The sequence below is a fragment of the Hippopotamus amphibius genome, chromosome 16, assembly GCF_030028045.1.
Source record: "Hippopotamus amphibius kiboko isolate mHipAmp2 chromosome 16, mHipAmp2.hap2, whole genome shotgun sequence".
NCBI lineage: Eukaryota > Metazoa > Chordata > Mammalia > Artiodactyla > Hippopotamidae > Hippopotamus > Hippopotamus amphibius.
This window is the reverse complement of record NC_080201.1, coordinates 29,033,426-29,050,096: the sequence shown is the minus strand read 5'-3', so window position 1 is coordinate 29,050,096 and position 16,671 is coordinate 29,033,426. Positions and strand designations below refer to the sequence as shown.

The window sequence follows — 16,671 nt, the reverse complement described above, 5'->3', positions numbered from 1 at the left end:
GCCTGAGTTGTGATGAATGCAAACTACCAAAGCCAACTCTCTTTGGGTTTCTGCCTTCTGATCCTGAGCAACTCTTCCCCCCAACTCCTCCTAATGCCCTAACTTGTTTGCTTGTTTGTTAATAACTTTTAGCACCTGCCCTTACCAAAAAGCAAAAAAGCATTGCCTTAAATAGTCAAGGATCAGTTGGTCCACCCACCTTCCCCCTCCCCCCACCCCCACCGCCACCTTTCTTTTCTGATAGCTAAAGAGCTGCGGGAGAGGTGGGGGTAGTGTGTACATAATTATTTTATATTTTATATATATATATTTGCAGGGCATTATTAATGTCCTCTGAAATGCTTCTTTCACAAGTTCCCTCTCTTGATCATCAAAACACTCATTGACTGAGAAGAATTATCCATTTGACAGATGATGAAACTAAGGCACACAGGCCTGAGGTCATGAGGTAGGTGGTGCAGAGCCAGGTCCAGGCCTCCTTTGACTCCTGTCCTTCCCACTCCCTCCCTGTATCCAGGGCTGGACCCAATTTGGGGGATGTGGCAGGGGGAGCAGTTCCATGATTCTAGGCCCCCTGGTCCCAGCTCTAGTATAAGGTCAGAGGCTCCTGAGCTCCGAAAGACACCATTAAAGAGCATTCTGATTAGAAATGCACCCGTGGAATTCGAAATCGAGCAGAATGACCATGTTTCTCCTCTATTGCTTTTAAGAAAGACAAAAACGTTTACAGGAAAGTTAGAAAAACTAAAGATATATGTAAAAGTGAAAGGCTAGGGGTAGGAGAAGCAATGGGTTTGGCTCCTTGGTCTCTTGGAGAGCACACAGATAGAGCCAGCAGGGTGAAGAGCCCATGACTACAGGACCAAATTTCTATTAGAATCACTGCTTCAGTTTGTGTTGATGCAGCAGGAATAAGCTCAGGCTGCTCTTGGGTTTTTTTGTTTTTGTTTTTGTTTTCTTTTTTATTCCTTATACAATTATTTTTATTTTCAGTGAATTTGGAGGCTGTGATTATTATTGGGTTGAAAATTTCTGAAATCATATTTTAAGTGGTCACTCTCTTATGAAATATGAAACTGACTGAAGTTTGCAGTCTGTAGGTGTTTTATAGAAAAGCTCAATTGGATTCCCTCTTGGAGTGTTGGTTTTGGTTTTTCGTTTTTTTTAATCTATTTTAGGTTTGTTTTGTTAATGCAGCCACTTATTTTTTTTAATTGGGGTATAGTTGCTTTACAACGTTGTGTTAATTTCTGTTGTACACTGAAGTGAATCAGCTATATGTATACATATATGCCCTCTTTTTTTTTGTATTTCCTTCCCATTTAGGTCACCACAGAGCATTAAGTAGAATTCCCTATGCTATACAGCAAGTTCTCATTAGTTATCTGTTTTATACACATTAGTGTATATATGTCAATGTCAATCTCCCAGTTCATCCCACCACCCCCAACCCCCCTTGGTGTCCATATGTTTGTTCTCTACCTCTGTGTCTCTATTTCTGCCTTGCAAACAGGTTCATCTGTACCATTTCTCTAGATTCCATATATATATGTTAATATACAAAATTTGTTTTTCTCTTTCTGACTTCACTCTGTGTGACAGTCTCTAGGTCCATCCATATCTCTACAAATGACCTAATTTTGTTCCTTTTTATGGCTGAGTAATATTCCATTGTATATATGTACCATATCTTCTTTATCCGTTCATCTGTCAATGGGCATTTAGGTTGCTTCCATGACCTGGCTATTGTAAATAGTGCTGCAACGAACATTGGGGTGCCTACGTCTTTCTGAATTATGGTTTTCTCAGGGTATATGCCCAATAGTGGGATTGCTGAATCATATGGTAATTCTATTTTTAGTTTTTTAAGGAACCTCCATACTGTTCTCCATACTGGCTGTATCAGTTTACATTCCCACCAACCGTACAAGGGGGTTTCCTTTTCTCCACACCCTTTCCAGTGTTTATTGTTCGTAGACTTTTTGATGATGGCCATTCTGACTGGTGTGAAGTGATACCTCATTGCAGTTTTGATTTGCATTTCTCTAATAATTATTGATGTTGAGCATCTTTTCCTGTGCCTCTTGGTCATCTGTATGTCTTCTTTGAAGAAATGTCTGTTTAGATCTTTTGCCCATTTTTTGATTGGATTGTTTGTTTTCTCGATATTGAGCTGCATGAACTGTTTGTATATTTTGGAGATTAATCCTTTGTCCATTGCTTTGTCTGCAAATATTTTCTCCCATTCTGAGGGTTGTCTTTTCGTCTTATTTATGGTTTCCTTTGCTGTACAAAAGCTTTTAAGTTTCATTAGGTCCCATTTGTTGTTTTGTTTTGTTTTGTTTTTCCCAACAAAAGTTCTCACATATTTACTACTAAGCCAAAGCACTAGTTGAGCAACACTGACAGCAGGAGAAGAAGCAATTTCATCTCTCTCAGAAAACACCTGTGGCTGTTCAGACAGCAGTCGTGTGGTCAAAATCTAAGTGATATGGTGAGGTGCAAGGCCTTGACACAGCATAAATGTGTGCCACTTCATATGTGAGGCTTCTTATAGACCCAGCTTGGTTCTTCTCCAATGTCTTCTCTTGAATTATACCTAATTTTATTACCAGTTTTCATTCAAATCCATTGGGGAATGGGATGATTCTGCTTTGGTTTCTTGGCCAGGAATCATTTGATCCTGAAAGTCTTGTAAGAAGACATGGCAGGAGCAAATTCAACTGCACATAGGATGGTGGACAAGAGAAAAGAGCTAGGTCCCATTTGTTTATTTTTGTTTTTATTTTCATCACTCTAGGAGGTAGGTTCAAGAAAGATCTTACCATTATTTATGTCAAAGAGTGTTCTTCCTATGTTTTCCTCTGAGAGTTTTATAGTGTCCGGTATTACATTTAGGTCTGTAATCCATTTTGAGTTTATTTTTGTGTATGGTGTTAGGGAGTGTTCTAATTTCATTCTTTTACATATAGCTGTCCAGTTTTCCCAGCACCTATTATTGAAGAGACTGTCTTTTCTCCATTGTGTATTCTTGCTTACTTTGTCATAGATTAGGTAACCATAGGTGTGTGGGTTTATATCTGGGCTTTCTATCCTATTCCATTGATCTATATTTCTGTTATTGTGCCATACCATACTGTCTTGATTACTGTAGCTCTGTAGTATAGTCTGAAGTCAGGGAGCCAGATTCCTCCAGCTCTGTTTTTCTTTCTCGAGATTGCTTTAGGTCACCCTTGTTTTGAAAACTTTTCCAAGCCTAGGTCGATGGTGATTTATTTTCTTTATGAGAAGAGGAAGTGGGGGGTGGAGAGGATGAAATCTCCCTCTTTTTATCAGATAGTAACTACTGATTATAATTCTACTTTTTGCCTTGGCTGCCAGGAAGCTCCAAGCTAACATATGACACTCTCATGCCTTAAATGATTGTTTATCTCTTTTGGCCTTTATTCTAACTGTGCTACTTCATATATCCCACTCCATCATTACCCCAGCCAGAGGAAGTCATCCCTTCTCTGAACCCATGTAGCATTTTATCCAGAGATTTATGCTTTTGTACCTTGGATTGTGGCTGTTGTGGCTGTTACCTCCTCTGATGAATTATATGCTACTTGAGGACAATGATCATGCCCTGTCCTCTGTGTATCCTCCAAAATAGCCAGACTGTGTCTAATACATTATTAATACCTACAATTACTAGTGGAATAAATGTTGGCTAAAAAGGCTTTTTTAAAAAAGTAAGTCTAACCATGAAGAAAAAGGAACCAGGAGTTGTTCCTTTAATAATGAAAATATCTTAATCATCAAGCATGTTTCCCTTTTGCTTTAGCTGCCAGTAGCTTCAAAATACTTCAGTGTTCAACTGCAATAATACTGTCCAGATAGAAGGACCAAGATTGCAATAGACACACTTATGTGGTTTTCAAGGCTCAAAAAAAATCCCAATTTTCTTGGTCCTGGTTGCTTAGAGGGGTCACAGTCAGCCTCTGGCTCCCCACACGTTTCCAGTGCCTGACACCTCAATTGCTGCTGTGCCCCCTTAACTGTGTACAGGGTTTTGTGTCTGCTCCCTATGTCCTCGCTACCATCAAGTCTGTGCGCCCCCCCATGGGCAGGGACCCAGCCTCCATCATTCACAGTCCTAGGCCTCTGCATGGTGCTGGCCCAGGACAGTCATCGGTCAGCAGGGGAGAATGTTTGCACAGGCTCATCATCACTGCCTCGAAGCCTCAGAGCCACATCCAGAGGAGGAAGCTCGCCAAGTTCTGGTATCGTTGCTGCAGCTGGTGTTGTGAATCAGGCCGACGAGCAGCGCATCCTCTTACCCGGCTATTTCACGACACCAGGGTTGCATCATACCCATCCTCTCCAGGCGAGCCTCGTGGGACCCGGGCAGATGTGGACGTGGGGATGGGGTGGGGATTGGTGGGGGGAGCAGTCTGTGTGTGGGAAATTTTTCTCTTTATCCTATTGAGTCTCAGTCTGACTGCTGCTCAGGATCACCTGGGACCTTTCTAAGAATACTAATGCCGGCCCCTCACCACCTTTCGGCCCCGGGCCCATAGGATCCCCAGTAGGGGCCACAGAGTCAGTATTTGTCAGAGACTCCAGTGAGATGGTCGAGTGTGTGTGCATTCAGAGGCTCAGAGCTGGGCAGTTGTCTATTTTTGCCCGACTGTCGCCATAGCCCCTCCCGGCCCTCCTTGGCCCTGCCCTTTATCCCTGGCACTGCCCACCACCCCACTGTGCCACCCACCATCTTTCCAGAAGCAGATGAGATCTGATTCCCCAGGACAAAGCCCAGCCTCCTACCCTGGCATTCAAGGCCCTTCTTGCCAGGTTTCCCTACTCAGCAATGACACCACATTTCCCCCATAGAGTCCTCCCTGTTCCCCTCTTCTCTCCAATCCCCGTCCTACACAAATCCATGTGCTGGTTCTATCAGCTCTGCTTTCAGAATAAATCTCGACTCACAACGCTTCTCATGACCCTGCCATCCACAGCTACTCCCCAGCCCGGCCGCCACCTTCATACACCCTTGGCGGCCCCGCTAGTCTTAGTTGGTCCTTGCCTCCCTTCCTCCAGTCTCCACACAATGGCCAAGATGACCTTTGAAAAATATAAATCTGACCATCACATAATAGAATATGTGACTTCTAACCCCAGCTTGTAAAGCCTGATGTCCCCCCTTCCACGTCTCAGACCCATCTCCTCAGTCCCTCAGGTCTATCCCGGCCTCTTCACCATCTTGAAACCCCAACCACTCTTCTACCCCAGGGCTTTTGCACATGCTCTTCTCTCTGTCTGGAACCCCTGTGCTCACACCTGCTCACTTATGGCTCCTTCTTATTGTTGGAGCTCAGCTCAAATTTTTCACTCTCAAAGAGGTCTAAATGCCCCTCCTTAAAAAAACAAACAAACAAAAAAACACAGCTGTTTTCTTCATAGCACTTATCACTAATGTTCTATAAAGATTGCTTGTTTTCTGCTTGTCTGTCTCTCCCACTAGAATGTGAGCTCCAGGAGGGCAGGGCCTTTTGTTTTCTTCCCTGTGGTACCTCCCTTGCCTAGCAGACGGTGTGGTATGCAGTAGGCACTCAATAAACATGTGTGACTGAAGAAACCATCGGACCCCTTTCAGCCTCATCTCCCACCATTTCTTCCCTCTTTCGCCCCCCACAGCACTGTGAGTTCCTGTCCCACCACCTGGTCCTTCCCACTGACCTCCCCCTTCCCGAGCCCCATGCCCAGAATCCCCTCCATCCTTGCCTATGTCTCCTCTCCCAGCTCCCCCTCCTCCAAGGCAGCCTCCCCCCTCTGCTAGCCAGTTGCCATGATCTCCTTGCTGGTTTGTCTGCCAAGCTAGACTGCGAGTTCCAGCCCTGGTGCATTAAGGCTTAAGTGCCTCTGTCCTCACCATTTCTGCACCCTGTGCCTGGGGTTTTCATTTCCAGGGATTTTCCTGACTCTGAGTCTTTCTGTTCCTTTATTGCCCCTATTTTCCCTCCTCTGAGAAACAGGAGAGGCCAGGGGCCCTAAGTCACCCAGCCAGGGGCTCTCGAGGGAGTGAGACCAGCACTGGTGTGGGTGTTTTTTCCATCTGGGGGGCCGAGGGGGGTGAGGGGGCTAAGGGAGCTGAGGCTCAGTGAGGTCAGGTGACTTGCTTAGAGCCCCGGAGAAACTGACAACTGAGGCAGGACCCTGACAGCCCTCGGAGACCAAATCCCAGGGCTTTGCTCAGTGTTCCTGCAACAGCCACTCCTGGGTCTCAGACCCGAAGGGCTCTGGGCAACCTGGCAGCCAAAGCCCTGGAAGGCAGGAGTCATGTGTGACCCACATGGTGCCCCCATCAAGACAGGTGCCTCTATGAGCATTTCTCAAAGGGGTGGACGTCCATTCAAGGGCAGGAAGCCTCTTTCTTGGGGGTCTGTGTTTTGGGACAAGGAGTTCAACAATCCCTTCAACTATCCTATTGATAAGACTTTTGAGGGGTCCTGCTTAAATCCCACCCCACCGCAGAGAGATGCAGGTGTAGGGGGTGCAGGAAAGCCTTCTGGAAGCAGCAAATTCTCCCCTCCAGGGCTGTGAGGGACCTTGGAGCTGACCCAGGCCTGGAAATTACAGAGGGGGGAGGAAGTGGCTTGTTCAAGGTCATCCAGCAAAGCTGTGGCCCCTCACTCTGCCGGGGCCCCAATGCTTCTGGAAACCAGCCCTGGCCCCTCCAGCCACTTCCTCTCCTGAGATCTTAATCAGGAATTTTCCACAGCTGCTCTGGGGACAGGGTGTGTAGGGACAGCGTAAGGGGGTGTTGGGCAGCTGTGATTTTCGCCAGTCAAGTGGCAGTTAAAGATCACGAGGGTGATAAGATCTGTCAGGTTTGCCCTGGGGCCCATGGGAGGGAGGGAGTAATTGGCAGATGGGGTGGGGGCTGACCACAGCTGGGGCCCTGGCCCTGGGGTCCTCACCTTGGAGCCTTCACCCCCCTGGCAGCGGGCGTGGGGGTTGGGAACACACTCCCACAGAAACCCCTCTGAGGAGGGGCAGGACATCCTGGGGAAGGAGTAGGCAAGTCAGGAGGTCATTACAAGGAGCCCCAAGAAGAGTCTTTTTTAAAAAATGAACACATAGTAAACATATAAACTTTGCAAAACAGTGCACAGCGATCATAAACTTTTGGGTTTGTCGTAGAGGACCTGTCGTCCTCAGCTCACCTCCGAGCTCGGCTGAGCTGGGAGGACCCCGAGGACCTACCCTTTGTCCTCACCCCCTGGAGTAGTTCTGTCCACGAAGAGTTTCTATGGCAGCCTCTCTTTGCCTCTTTGGTTCTGGGTTCCCTTTGTAATTCATTCAACAAGCTTTTAATGAGGACCTGCTCTGTGCTGTTCTGATTGCTTAGGAATATCTGTGAACAAGATGGGCCCAGGTCCCTGCCCTTGTGGGCTGATCTTCCAGCAAGTTGGATGAAATGTATGCCCCAGAAAAATGCACTTAGGTATGAAAACTTGTCTACAATTTGGTGGGGCTCCTGGACCCCCATTTAAGCACCCCCATCTTAGAGAGTGATTCCCTAACGCAGCTTGCTACCCTAACACATTCTGTTTCCTCCTATCCTGGGCCCCTCTGGACTGGGAGTGAGGGGGCAGCATAAGCCAGCCACACCCCCTGCAAGTTCTCAGTCCACCAGTGCTGACTCGCTGATGGAGTCCTGGAGCCCCAGGGGCTCTGAGCATCTCAGATCTGGTCTCTGGGGACCCATGTGAGCTCTGAGAGCCTGGCCCAGGACTGAGAGGCAGGGCAGGGAGGGAGAGAACGTGTGTCCCTCCGTGTCCCTCATGAGGAGGGCTGGAGCCTGAGCGTTAGCCAAGTTCAGAAGCCTGGGGCTGGTGGCGGCCCTGAGGCCTCTGTCCATCCCCTGCCTCCAGGGGAGCAGCTTGTCCTCCAAGACTCTGGTTGGGGGTCTGTCCCCTTCCTGGTTGTCCCCACCCTTCCAGGGGCATCTCTCCCATCGCCGCCCTCATCACACAGTGGGGCTGATCTCTTTCCAGGTCTGTTTCCCCCACTGGCTCTGCAGCCTTGTGAGCGTAGGCCCGTGCCCACCGTCTGTGTTTCTGTCTCCTGTCTCCACTCATGGCATGGTCGATGGACAATAAGGTTTGTTAGGTGAATGGCCGAAAGATCCAAAAACCCAGCAGGGATGACAAAGGGACAAGTGGTTTTCCTGTGAGCACTAGGCCACCCACCCCAGGAAGTATACTCTTGAGACAGAGGTGAGCCTGCACAGCACTCACCAGTAGAGCTCTTGGGGTCAGTAACTCTGGGGAGAAGAAAAGGAAGCAGGACAGAACAGATGGAGGAGTGGGCTGCTGTGTGGACAAAACCTCAGCTGACCCTGGGGACTTCTGGAGCTGGGGTGGCCCTTCAGAGCCAGGGGCAGGGCACCAGGCCTTTGCATCCCACACCTATCATTGGATGAGGGCTCCCTGGGGGAACTTGGCCATAGGCAAGCCCATTTCTATAGGGGCTGCCGCTGAGATCCCTCCAGCAGCTGGGGGATGTCCTTCTTTTCTGATGGCACATCATGTGTCCACCTCACTAACTCATCTCTCCAAACCCTGACCCACTTTCACCTCCTCCAACTGAAATTTCAGCCCCCACCCCTGCCATGGTTTGGTGCCTCTGCTGACTAGAGTGATGCTCTCACAGCCACTGTGTGTTCAAGGGGTGTCCTCAGGGCTGCTGGCAAACCTGGAGCCCGACCTGGCCCAATGCTGGGATGGGGCCTGGCCCCTTGCCTGCCGTGGGAGCTGGGTGCTCTGTCTGGGCTGCCCCAGGGTGGCGGGTTGGGGTGGGGGTCTGGTTCCTTGGGCTTCACACCCCTGTGGCCCTGTAAGCAGAGAAGCAGAGTGTGTGGGGTGAGTGTCCACTTGCCCTGTAGACCACTGGGCAGCCACAAGCCCCAGGGGCTCAATGGTCCCCTGGTGGCTGCAGATCACAATTGGTACCTGCTGAACTCTGGCTGGGGCTGCTGGTACATAAGGGCTTATACACACTGAGATATCCCTGGAGGACACACAAGACTGGAGTCAGAGGTCTGAGTGAGAGAGACTAACCTTATATATATATATATATATATATATATATATATATATATAACTAACCATATATATATATATGTGTGTGTGTGTGTATCTTTTTAAATGTCATACCATTCATCTAGTCAAACATAATAAATAAAAAATAAAACTAAATACTGTATACTGAAACTAGAGGGTTTTGAAGCTGCGTAGAGTGGGTCCTCAGGTCATCAGGCTGTCTCTGGGGTCCCTTGTAGAGTCCTTAAGGATCCTCTTGGTGAGTATGCCTTCCTAGGGTCCGGCTGCTGATACTCGCTGCCCCCAGACTCAGAAGAGTCTCTCTAGGACCCAGGGGCTGGGCGTGCCCCCTTCCCTGCCGAGCCAGCAACTGGCTCCCAGTCCAAGGCCAGGCTGCTATCTCTGCGATCAGATGGTGGGCAGGACAGCGGCAGGCACATGCTCTGCCTCCCACCCTGTCCAGGGACCTTGCTTACCAGCCATGGGCGGTTTGGGCCAACCTCCCCTCCTCCTCCCTGCTGTGGGCCCAGCCTATAAAGCCACCCCGCGTGTCCCCGCCGACCCTGGCCCCCTCCCCTGACACCCAGAGCCACAATGGCAGAGCTGCCAGTGCCGGAGACGCCCAGGGACCCTGCTCTGTGCAGTGGGCGCTTCACCATCAGCACGTTGCTGGGGGGCGATGAACCCCCCCCATCAACCGCCTATGACAGCAGCCACCCCAGCCACCTGACCCATGGCAGCACCTTCTACATGCGCACCTTTGGCTACAACACTATTGATGTGGTGCCCGCCTATGAGCACTATGCCAACAGCACCCTGCCCGGCGAGCCCCGAAAGGTCCGGCCCACGCTGGCTGACCTGCACTCCTTCCTCAAGGTAAACACCATCCCAGAGGAGTGGCCCTTCCTGCTGTGTGACCTTGACCAGTTACCTAACCTCTCTGAGCCCCGGCTTTGTCATCTGTGTCATGGAGACAAACAGGTGTCTTCTTTGTGGGTTGAGAGGCCCACATGAAATGCAGACATGGGAGCTGCATAGCTCTGGGCACATGTTGTCATGTTTATTGCCCAGTCATTGGCAACCCAGTCAGGCAATCTAGGGTTGCCCAGAGAGGTAATGAGCTCCTAGTTAGTGGAAGTATACAAACAGAGGTTGCACGCACCTAAAGGAGATGGGGAGAGGCGGGTAAGGAAGGTCTGCAGCAGAGAGAGGGCTTGCTTGGTTTGTCACCTGGGAGGCTGGACAGTGGAGGGTGAGGGGGTGGGGGAGCTGGATTGTCATGACCCCTGCCTGCCTGACCCTCGGTCTCTGGGCTCCCAGCAGGAAGGCAGCCACCTGCATGCCCTGGCCTTTGATAGCCGGCCCAGCCATGAGATGACGGATGGGCTGGTGGAGGACGAGGCAGGTACCAATGGTGAGAAGAACCCTGAGGAGCCCGTGCGCTTCGGCTGGGTCAAGGGGGTGATGGTGAGTGGGGCTTGAATAGGATGGTGAGGGATGGGGGTGGGGAGGCAGAGCTCCATTCAGGCTCAGCTCTGACTCTTGGGCTGTAGTGGTCAAGGCAGATCCAAGACCCAGCCTGGGTCTCAGTTTCCTCATCTGCATAATGACCTCAAATTTTCTCTGCTTTTTTTGCTTCCTGACCTCCATTTACCCTCCAGATTGAGATCTGGCCCTGGAGCAGATCTCCGTTTGGCTGCTCACTCATCATGTGACCTTGGACAAGTTACTTAACTTGTCTCTGCCTCACTTTCCTCATCTGTGAAATGATGAGCATTAAATGAATTAATAGATGTAAAGTGCTTGGCTGAATGCCTGCCTTGAAGTTATTGGGAGAAACTGTTTCCCCAAAGAACCACCAGAGGGCAGCACTAAACACAAATCCACAGCTCTTTTTTTTTTTTTTTCTCATTCTCTGTGATGGGAAGGGGAAGATTTGCTGTTTTAAGTCCAGAGATAGAAAACACTCTAATGAACTTGCCTTTGGAAGACATTATGGGACTTTACAGAGGAGGTCACATGAGATCTAGGAGAAAGCTTTAGTCCTGCTCTGGGAAGCAAGAGGCCTGGGTTCTGACCTTAACTCTGCCAACTGCCTGTTGGCTGTGTCTCTTTCTCCATCTAAATGGTCCACCCCCTCTAGCTCCAGAGGCCCGTCATCCAGAGTCTGGGTTTCCTCCCTCACTGTGGTGCCCAGAGCCTGGTGTGGGCGCCACGCCATTCAGTACCTCAGAGCACGTGAAGGGCCTTAGACATCTCCTGGGCCTAAAATTTTGAATCACTATGTTGTGCACCTGGAACTAATATAATATTGTAAATCAACTATACCTCAATTTTTTTAATTAAAAAAATTTAAAGACAAAAAGAAAAAAAGAGAAAAAGTAAAGAAACCAGAATCCCCTGGGCTTGTAAATGCCATGTCTCCTCCCCAAGACGTGGCCGGGGCCAAAGACAATACCAACCCCTTCCACGTGGGAATTCCAGCCTCAGCTGTGGTCTCTGGCTTTGCTTTAAATTTGGAAGCTGAAGTCACAGCAACCTGAGCCCTGATTTCTGCTTGTATGTGGGCATTGTCTCAGTTGGCATTTGCTGAGTTCTCCCTAAATGCCAGGCTCTGGGCCAACAGCTGGCCACTGGGCCGTGACTGGGGCTGGCCGACACAGGAGCCAGGGTTTGGAGTGGGGTGAGGAGGGATAAAGCTTGCTACCCACCCTCAGGCCTCAATGAAAGGAGGGCAGGAGAGGTCAGAGGGACAGGTGGGTCTCTGGGTACCCCTCCCCTGCCTGCCCTACAGAGCCAGAGGGGCATTGAAGTGGGCACCCACTGAAGTGGGTGAAGCAAAGAAAGAGCCCAGGTGTCCTGTAGGTGCCGATGCCATGCCATGACTGGGGACAGGGACTTATGTGCTTGGCCTTGGGGTACCCAGCCCAGGTGGCCTCTGACCCCCCTCTCCCCCCAGATCCGTTGTATGCTCAATATCTGGGGTGTGATCCTCTATCTGCGGCTCCCCTGGATTACCGGCCAGGCGGGCATTGGTGAGTGCTGCCTCTGGGGGGAGGGGGAAGGTGCGCCCGGGTCCTGGTCCTCCACGGGAGCAGTCTTGAACTTGGGTTACAGGGCCCCTGCAGTGACAGAGGTCAGGGCAGTGTGGCTGAGGAGCACTAGACGTGGAGTCGGCAGACCTGGGGGCCCTCCCTGGCTCAGTTTGCCCTCAGTAACTCACTAAACCTCTTGGAGCCCAATTTCTCCTGCAGAGCATCTTCGTTAGGAACTCGCACTGCGGACAGACCAGCTGCTAGCTCTATATCATGCTGTGTGACCTTGGACAGTTTTTAACCTCTGTGAACCTTGGTTTTCTCATCAGTAAAATGGGGACAATGACTCTCCCCACCTCACAGATCTATTGTGGGATTCCTCTGATGCACGTAAAACAGCACAGGGTTTCGCACCCAGAGGTGCTCATCAAGCGGTAACTATAACTTTATTTTTTATTATTAAAGGAGGATACCGCCCCTTCCATATGTCATGATCCTTTACATGCTGGCTTATCAGCTCCCTGACTATTCAGAATATACCAGGAGGTAGACAGAGGCCCATTTTTCAGATGAGAAAACTGAGGCCCAGGGAAGGAAAGTGACTTAAGTAAGATGGTGAATCAGTTGGCTGACTCAGGTTCCTCACGTGGCTCCCTCTGGGAGCTGCCCTGATGGAGCTTTGGGGCAGTCATCTCCCCACCTGCCCCACAGTCCTGACCTGGATCATCATCCTGCTGTCAGTCACGGTGACCTCCATCACGGGCCTCTCCATCTCCGCCATCTCCACCAACGGCAAGGTCAAGTCAGGTGGGCCCCACCCCACCCCCAACGTCCTCCTCGTGTGGGTCCCCGGGTCTTCGCCCCAGGAACGGGTCTCCGAACCACTCCCTACCCTCCACCCCACCCACACGGGGACACCCCAGGCTACTCCTTCTGGTTCCAGATGTAGGCTTTGGGCAGTCTCTCCACACCCACGGGATGGGCTTGGTTGTCTCCTGCACCATGGACCCCCTGGGTCCCATGCTCACCCCCTCCCAGCCTCAGCTTCTGTCTGCCCCAAGTCCACCCCAGCCAGCTGACTCCTCTGGTTTCATGGCTCCTGGCTCTGTCCCCAATAGGTGGCACCTACTTCCTCATCTCCCGGAGTCTTGGCCCAGAGCTAGGGGGCTCCATCGGCCTCATTTTTGCCTTTGCCAACGCTGTGGGTGTGGCCATGCACACCGTGGGCTTCGCAGAGACCGTGCGGGACTTGCTCCAGGTGAGGTGGGGGTTGGACCCCGGGCAGAGGGAGCCTGGGCAGCCTGTCGCATTCTCCTCCACACCATCTGGGCCGGGCCTTCCTACCCCTCTGCCCAGTTCTGCCATTAGGGACCAAGCCAGTCTGATTACTGTGGGTGACTATGATAATCTCTTCAAATAAAGACCATTCCCAGAAATCACCTTTAGGGCCAGATTGTCCAAGCCCATGCAGTAGCTGCTTTGGAGGACACGCTGGCAGGGAAGGGGCTTGAATTTGTGTTTTCCTATGAGAAGGCACCCATAAATGAGGTGAATCAAGGTGGAGGAGCCTGGAGGGGTGGGGTGTTCAGAGGGAGCACTCAGCCTGGCCTGTCCCCTCCCCCAGGAGTACAACGCGCCCATCGTGGACCCCACCAATGACATCCGCATCATCGGTGTGGTCACCGTCACCGTGCTGCTGGCCATCTCCCTGGCTGGCATGGAGTGGGAGTCCAAGGTGAGGACAGGATGTTGGGTGTGGTCAAGCGCAGAAGCAGGAGTCTCAGGACCTGGTCCCGGTCCTGGTTCTGCCTCTTGCGTGTGTCAGATGGGCTTTAAGTTCTGCTGCTCTGACAGAGACCCTAAGGAAGGGGGCCTTAAGCCAGAATCTTTCATTTCTCTCTCATGTAACAGTCCAGATGTGTGGCCTCTGGGGACCAGGTACCCAGGCTCCTTCCATCCTGTGGCCTCTCCATCCCTGGGGTGTGGCTCCCAGCCACCTGGCACACGATGGCCCCCACCTCCATGTCCACAGCCCAGTCAGCAGGAAGGAGAAAGAGGGTGGAAAAGAGAGAATCCCCTTTCCCGTTCCTTTTCCAGCCCAGCCTGGACGTTGCACATTCCTTCTGCTCACATCCCGTTGGCTGGAACGTGGTCCATGGCCACACCTCACTGCAAGGGGGGTGGGGAGATGTGGTCTTCATCTGAACCTGTCCCCAGCCCCAGATCAGAAGTTCAGCATGAAATAAGGGAAGAGATGTTGGACCACAGCTGGCAGGCTTGGCCAGCACAGCCCTGGCCCCTGCCACCTCTCTTCCCCTCGCTCTGACTTCTAGCTCCGCCATCTCCCACTGTTCCTTGAATGCACCAAGCTTATGCCCCATCATTTGGCTGCTCCCTTATCCTCCTCCTTTAGGACCCTTGAAGACACCTTCCCAGGCCACCTGCTACCATAGCCCCAACCCAGTTCCCATGACACCCCCTGTTCTTACTCTAGATTCATCTTCCTTATTTATCAGCAAGACAGGAGCCTTGCTATATCACCACCTCCTAGAATGGGTGTGGAATGAATGAATGAATGAATGAATGAGAGAGTAAGGCACCTGGGGCTCCCTGAACAGGTGGGACCAGACCATCTGACCTCCAGCCTCCTTTCCTCCCAGGCCCAGGTGCTCTTCTTCCTCGTCATCATGGTCTCTTTTGCCAACTACCTGGTAGGGACATTGATCCCCCCATCTGAGGACAAAGCCTCCAAAGGCTTCTTCAGCTACCGGGGTATGTGCAGGTTGGGGCCCCTGCCTTTGGCTCTGGGGATAGGGACGGTCTGCCCACCCATCTTGCCCATTATGTAGGCACTGGCGTTATCAAACCAAACTTGGGTCCGCTTGCCCATGCATGGTAAAGCCAATCTACTGACACCAGGCTGTGGTGAAGGAAAGTGCTGCGTTTACTGCAGGGCCAAGCAAGGAGTCCAGGGCAGCTAGTGCTTAAAAGACTGAACTCCCCAAAGGCTTTCAGAGAAAGGTTTATAAAGAGTGAGGGAGAGGGTTGCCGTGTATGTGATCAGCGTGTCGACATTCTTCTGATGGGTGGGTGGTGAGGTAATCGAGAGTCAACATCATCAACCTTCTGGTTCCAGCTGGTCTGGGGTCTACGTGCTTGTGGGCAGCAGGCAGTCAACGTCTCCCACCTGGTGGGGGTTTCAGTAGCTGCAAAAACAGCTGAAAGCATTTGGCCCAGAATATTACCTATAGCCCTTGAGGAGGAACTAAAAGTCTTTGACTTTGTTTAATGGCTAAAGTATTATTATTTTTGTCTTGCTTGACTGTTCTCCTTTCTTTCTGCATTGTCTCACTTCTCTGATTAAATTTATTCTTTGACTAAAGTTTATCTACAGACATAAGGCAGGCAGAAGACCTGGGCAGGGGTCAATTCTGGGAAGGCCTTATAGGGTCCTGCTCGGTTACACGGGAAGGCTGGCACCCCCAACTCCCACAGCCAGGAGCTGCCATGGGAGCCTGCCCAGCTGGACCCAGCGAAGGGGGCCAGGCCTTCCAGGAGGCTCTGACTCAGGCCTTGTTTTTGCAGCGGACATTTTTGTCCAGAACTTGGTACCTGACTGGCGGGGCATAGACGGCAGCTTCTTTGGGATGTTTTCCATCTTCTTCCCCTCGGCCACGGGCATCCTGGCAGGAGCCAACATCTCCGGGGACCTCAAGGTGAGCAGGACGCCCGTCCCTCCCGCTTCTTGGCTCTGTGCTACCAGGATGTCCCACTGGGCACTGAGCTGGGCCCTGAGACGCCAGGGCCAGAGCTTCTGAACTTCAGTCTAACTCAATTCAATCCGTGCCAGCCCAAATCCATCCCTTTCATCCCACTCCACTCTGAGGTTGTGATTGGCACCACTGCACTCTAGGCCTTGAGGGCCAGCCCAAAATGGGCTAGTCTCTCCCCTCGATCCTGGGACTCCCAGCCTAAGGAGAAGACTGACGCAGCTTGACCTTCCAAAACCAGACGGGGATCAAGCACATCCCCCGGGGCTCTCTGCCATCTTGGTGCGGGCCGGCTCCTTGGCTCGGCGTTGGAGGCCCCAGCCCCACGGGAACTGTTGCTGTTCCCGTGACCCCTGCCCCAGCCCCGTGGACCCACTGCTCTGCCCCTGTTGCCCTGTCCCTCCTCCACGCCTTTGCCTCTGCTGTGCTGTCTACCTGGAACTTGCTGTCCTCGTTTCTTTCCCTCACAGAGTTCTGTTCCTCCTGCAAATTCATGCCTCCATCCTTACGACCCTCCCAGCCCTTTTGTCAGAGTCTTGGTTCCCCTAGTATGGTGATGTCAGGTCACTTATGTCTCTGACCCCGCGCGTTTGGAGAACTGGGGCCTGCCTCTATGTTCCTATTCCCAGTTAAGTGTCTGACGCATCCTAGGTGCTTGGTGCCTGTTTGTTGAATAGATAGTGGTGGGATGTGGCAAATGGGAAGTGTTAGAGCAGAAGCACAAAGCGAATAAAGTGGGGGAGAAGTGCAGACTGAGGTGACAGGGGCTCCAGCCAA

The 16,671-nt window shown here is 51.4% G+C and overlaps 1 protein-coding gene and 1 pseudogene across 4 annotated transcripts in view; one reads left to right on the top strand and one right to left on the bottom strand.

Moving 5' to 3' along the window:
- Nucleotides 1-2,551: 2,551 nt before the first annotated feature.
- On the bottom strand, nt 2,552-2,706 carry LOC130839177 (60S ribosomal protein L39-like; annotated as a pseudogene).
- Nucleotides 2,707-9,683: 6,977 nt separating this feature from the next.
- The window catches only part of SLC12A3 (solute carrier family 12 member 3), a 38,353-nt gene continuing 31,365 nt past the window's right edge, over nt 9,684-16,671 (top strand). For 2 of the 4 annotated variants that reach the window (XM_057713092.1, XM_057713090.1), the window contains exons 1-8: nt 9,684-9,965; nt 10,413-10,556; nt 12,049-12,124; nt 12,836-12,931; nt 13,243-13,382; nt 13,749-13,859; nt 14,785-14,896; nt 15,710-15,840. In XM_057713092.1, coding sequence (XP_057569075.1) covers nt 9,684-9,965; nt 10,413-10,556; nt 12,049-12,124; nt 12,836-12,931; nt 13,243-13,382; nt 13,749-13,859; nt 14,785-14,896; nt 15,710-15,840 — 1,092 coding nt within the window. Of the gene's footprint in view, nt 9,966-10,409; nt 10,557-12,048; nt 12,125-12,835; nt 12,932-13,242; nt 13,383-13,748; nt 13,860-14,784; nt 14,897-15,709; nt 15,841-16,671 lie in introns of all 4 variants that reach the window. The other 2 variants (XM_057713091.1, XM_057713089.1) reach the window with 1 other exon arrangement.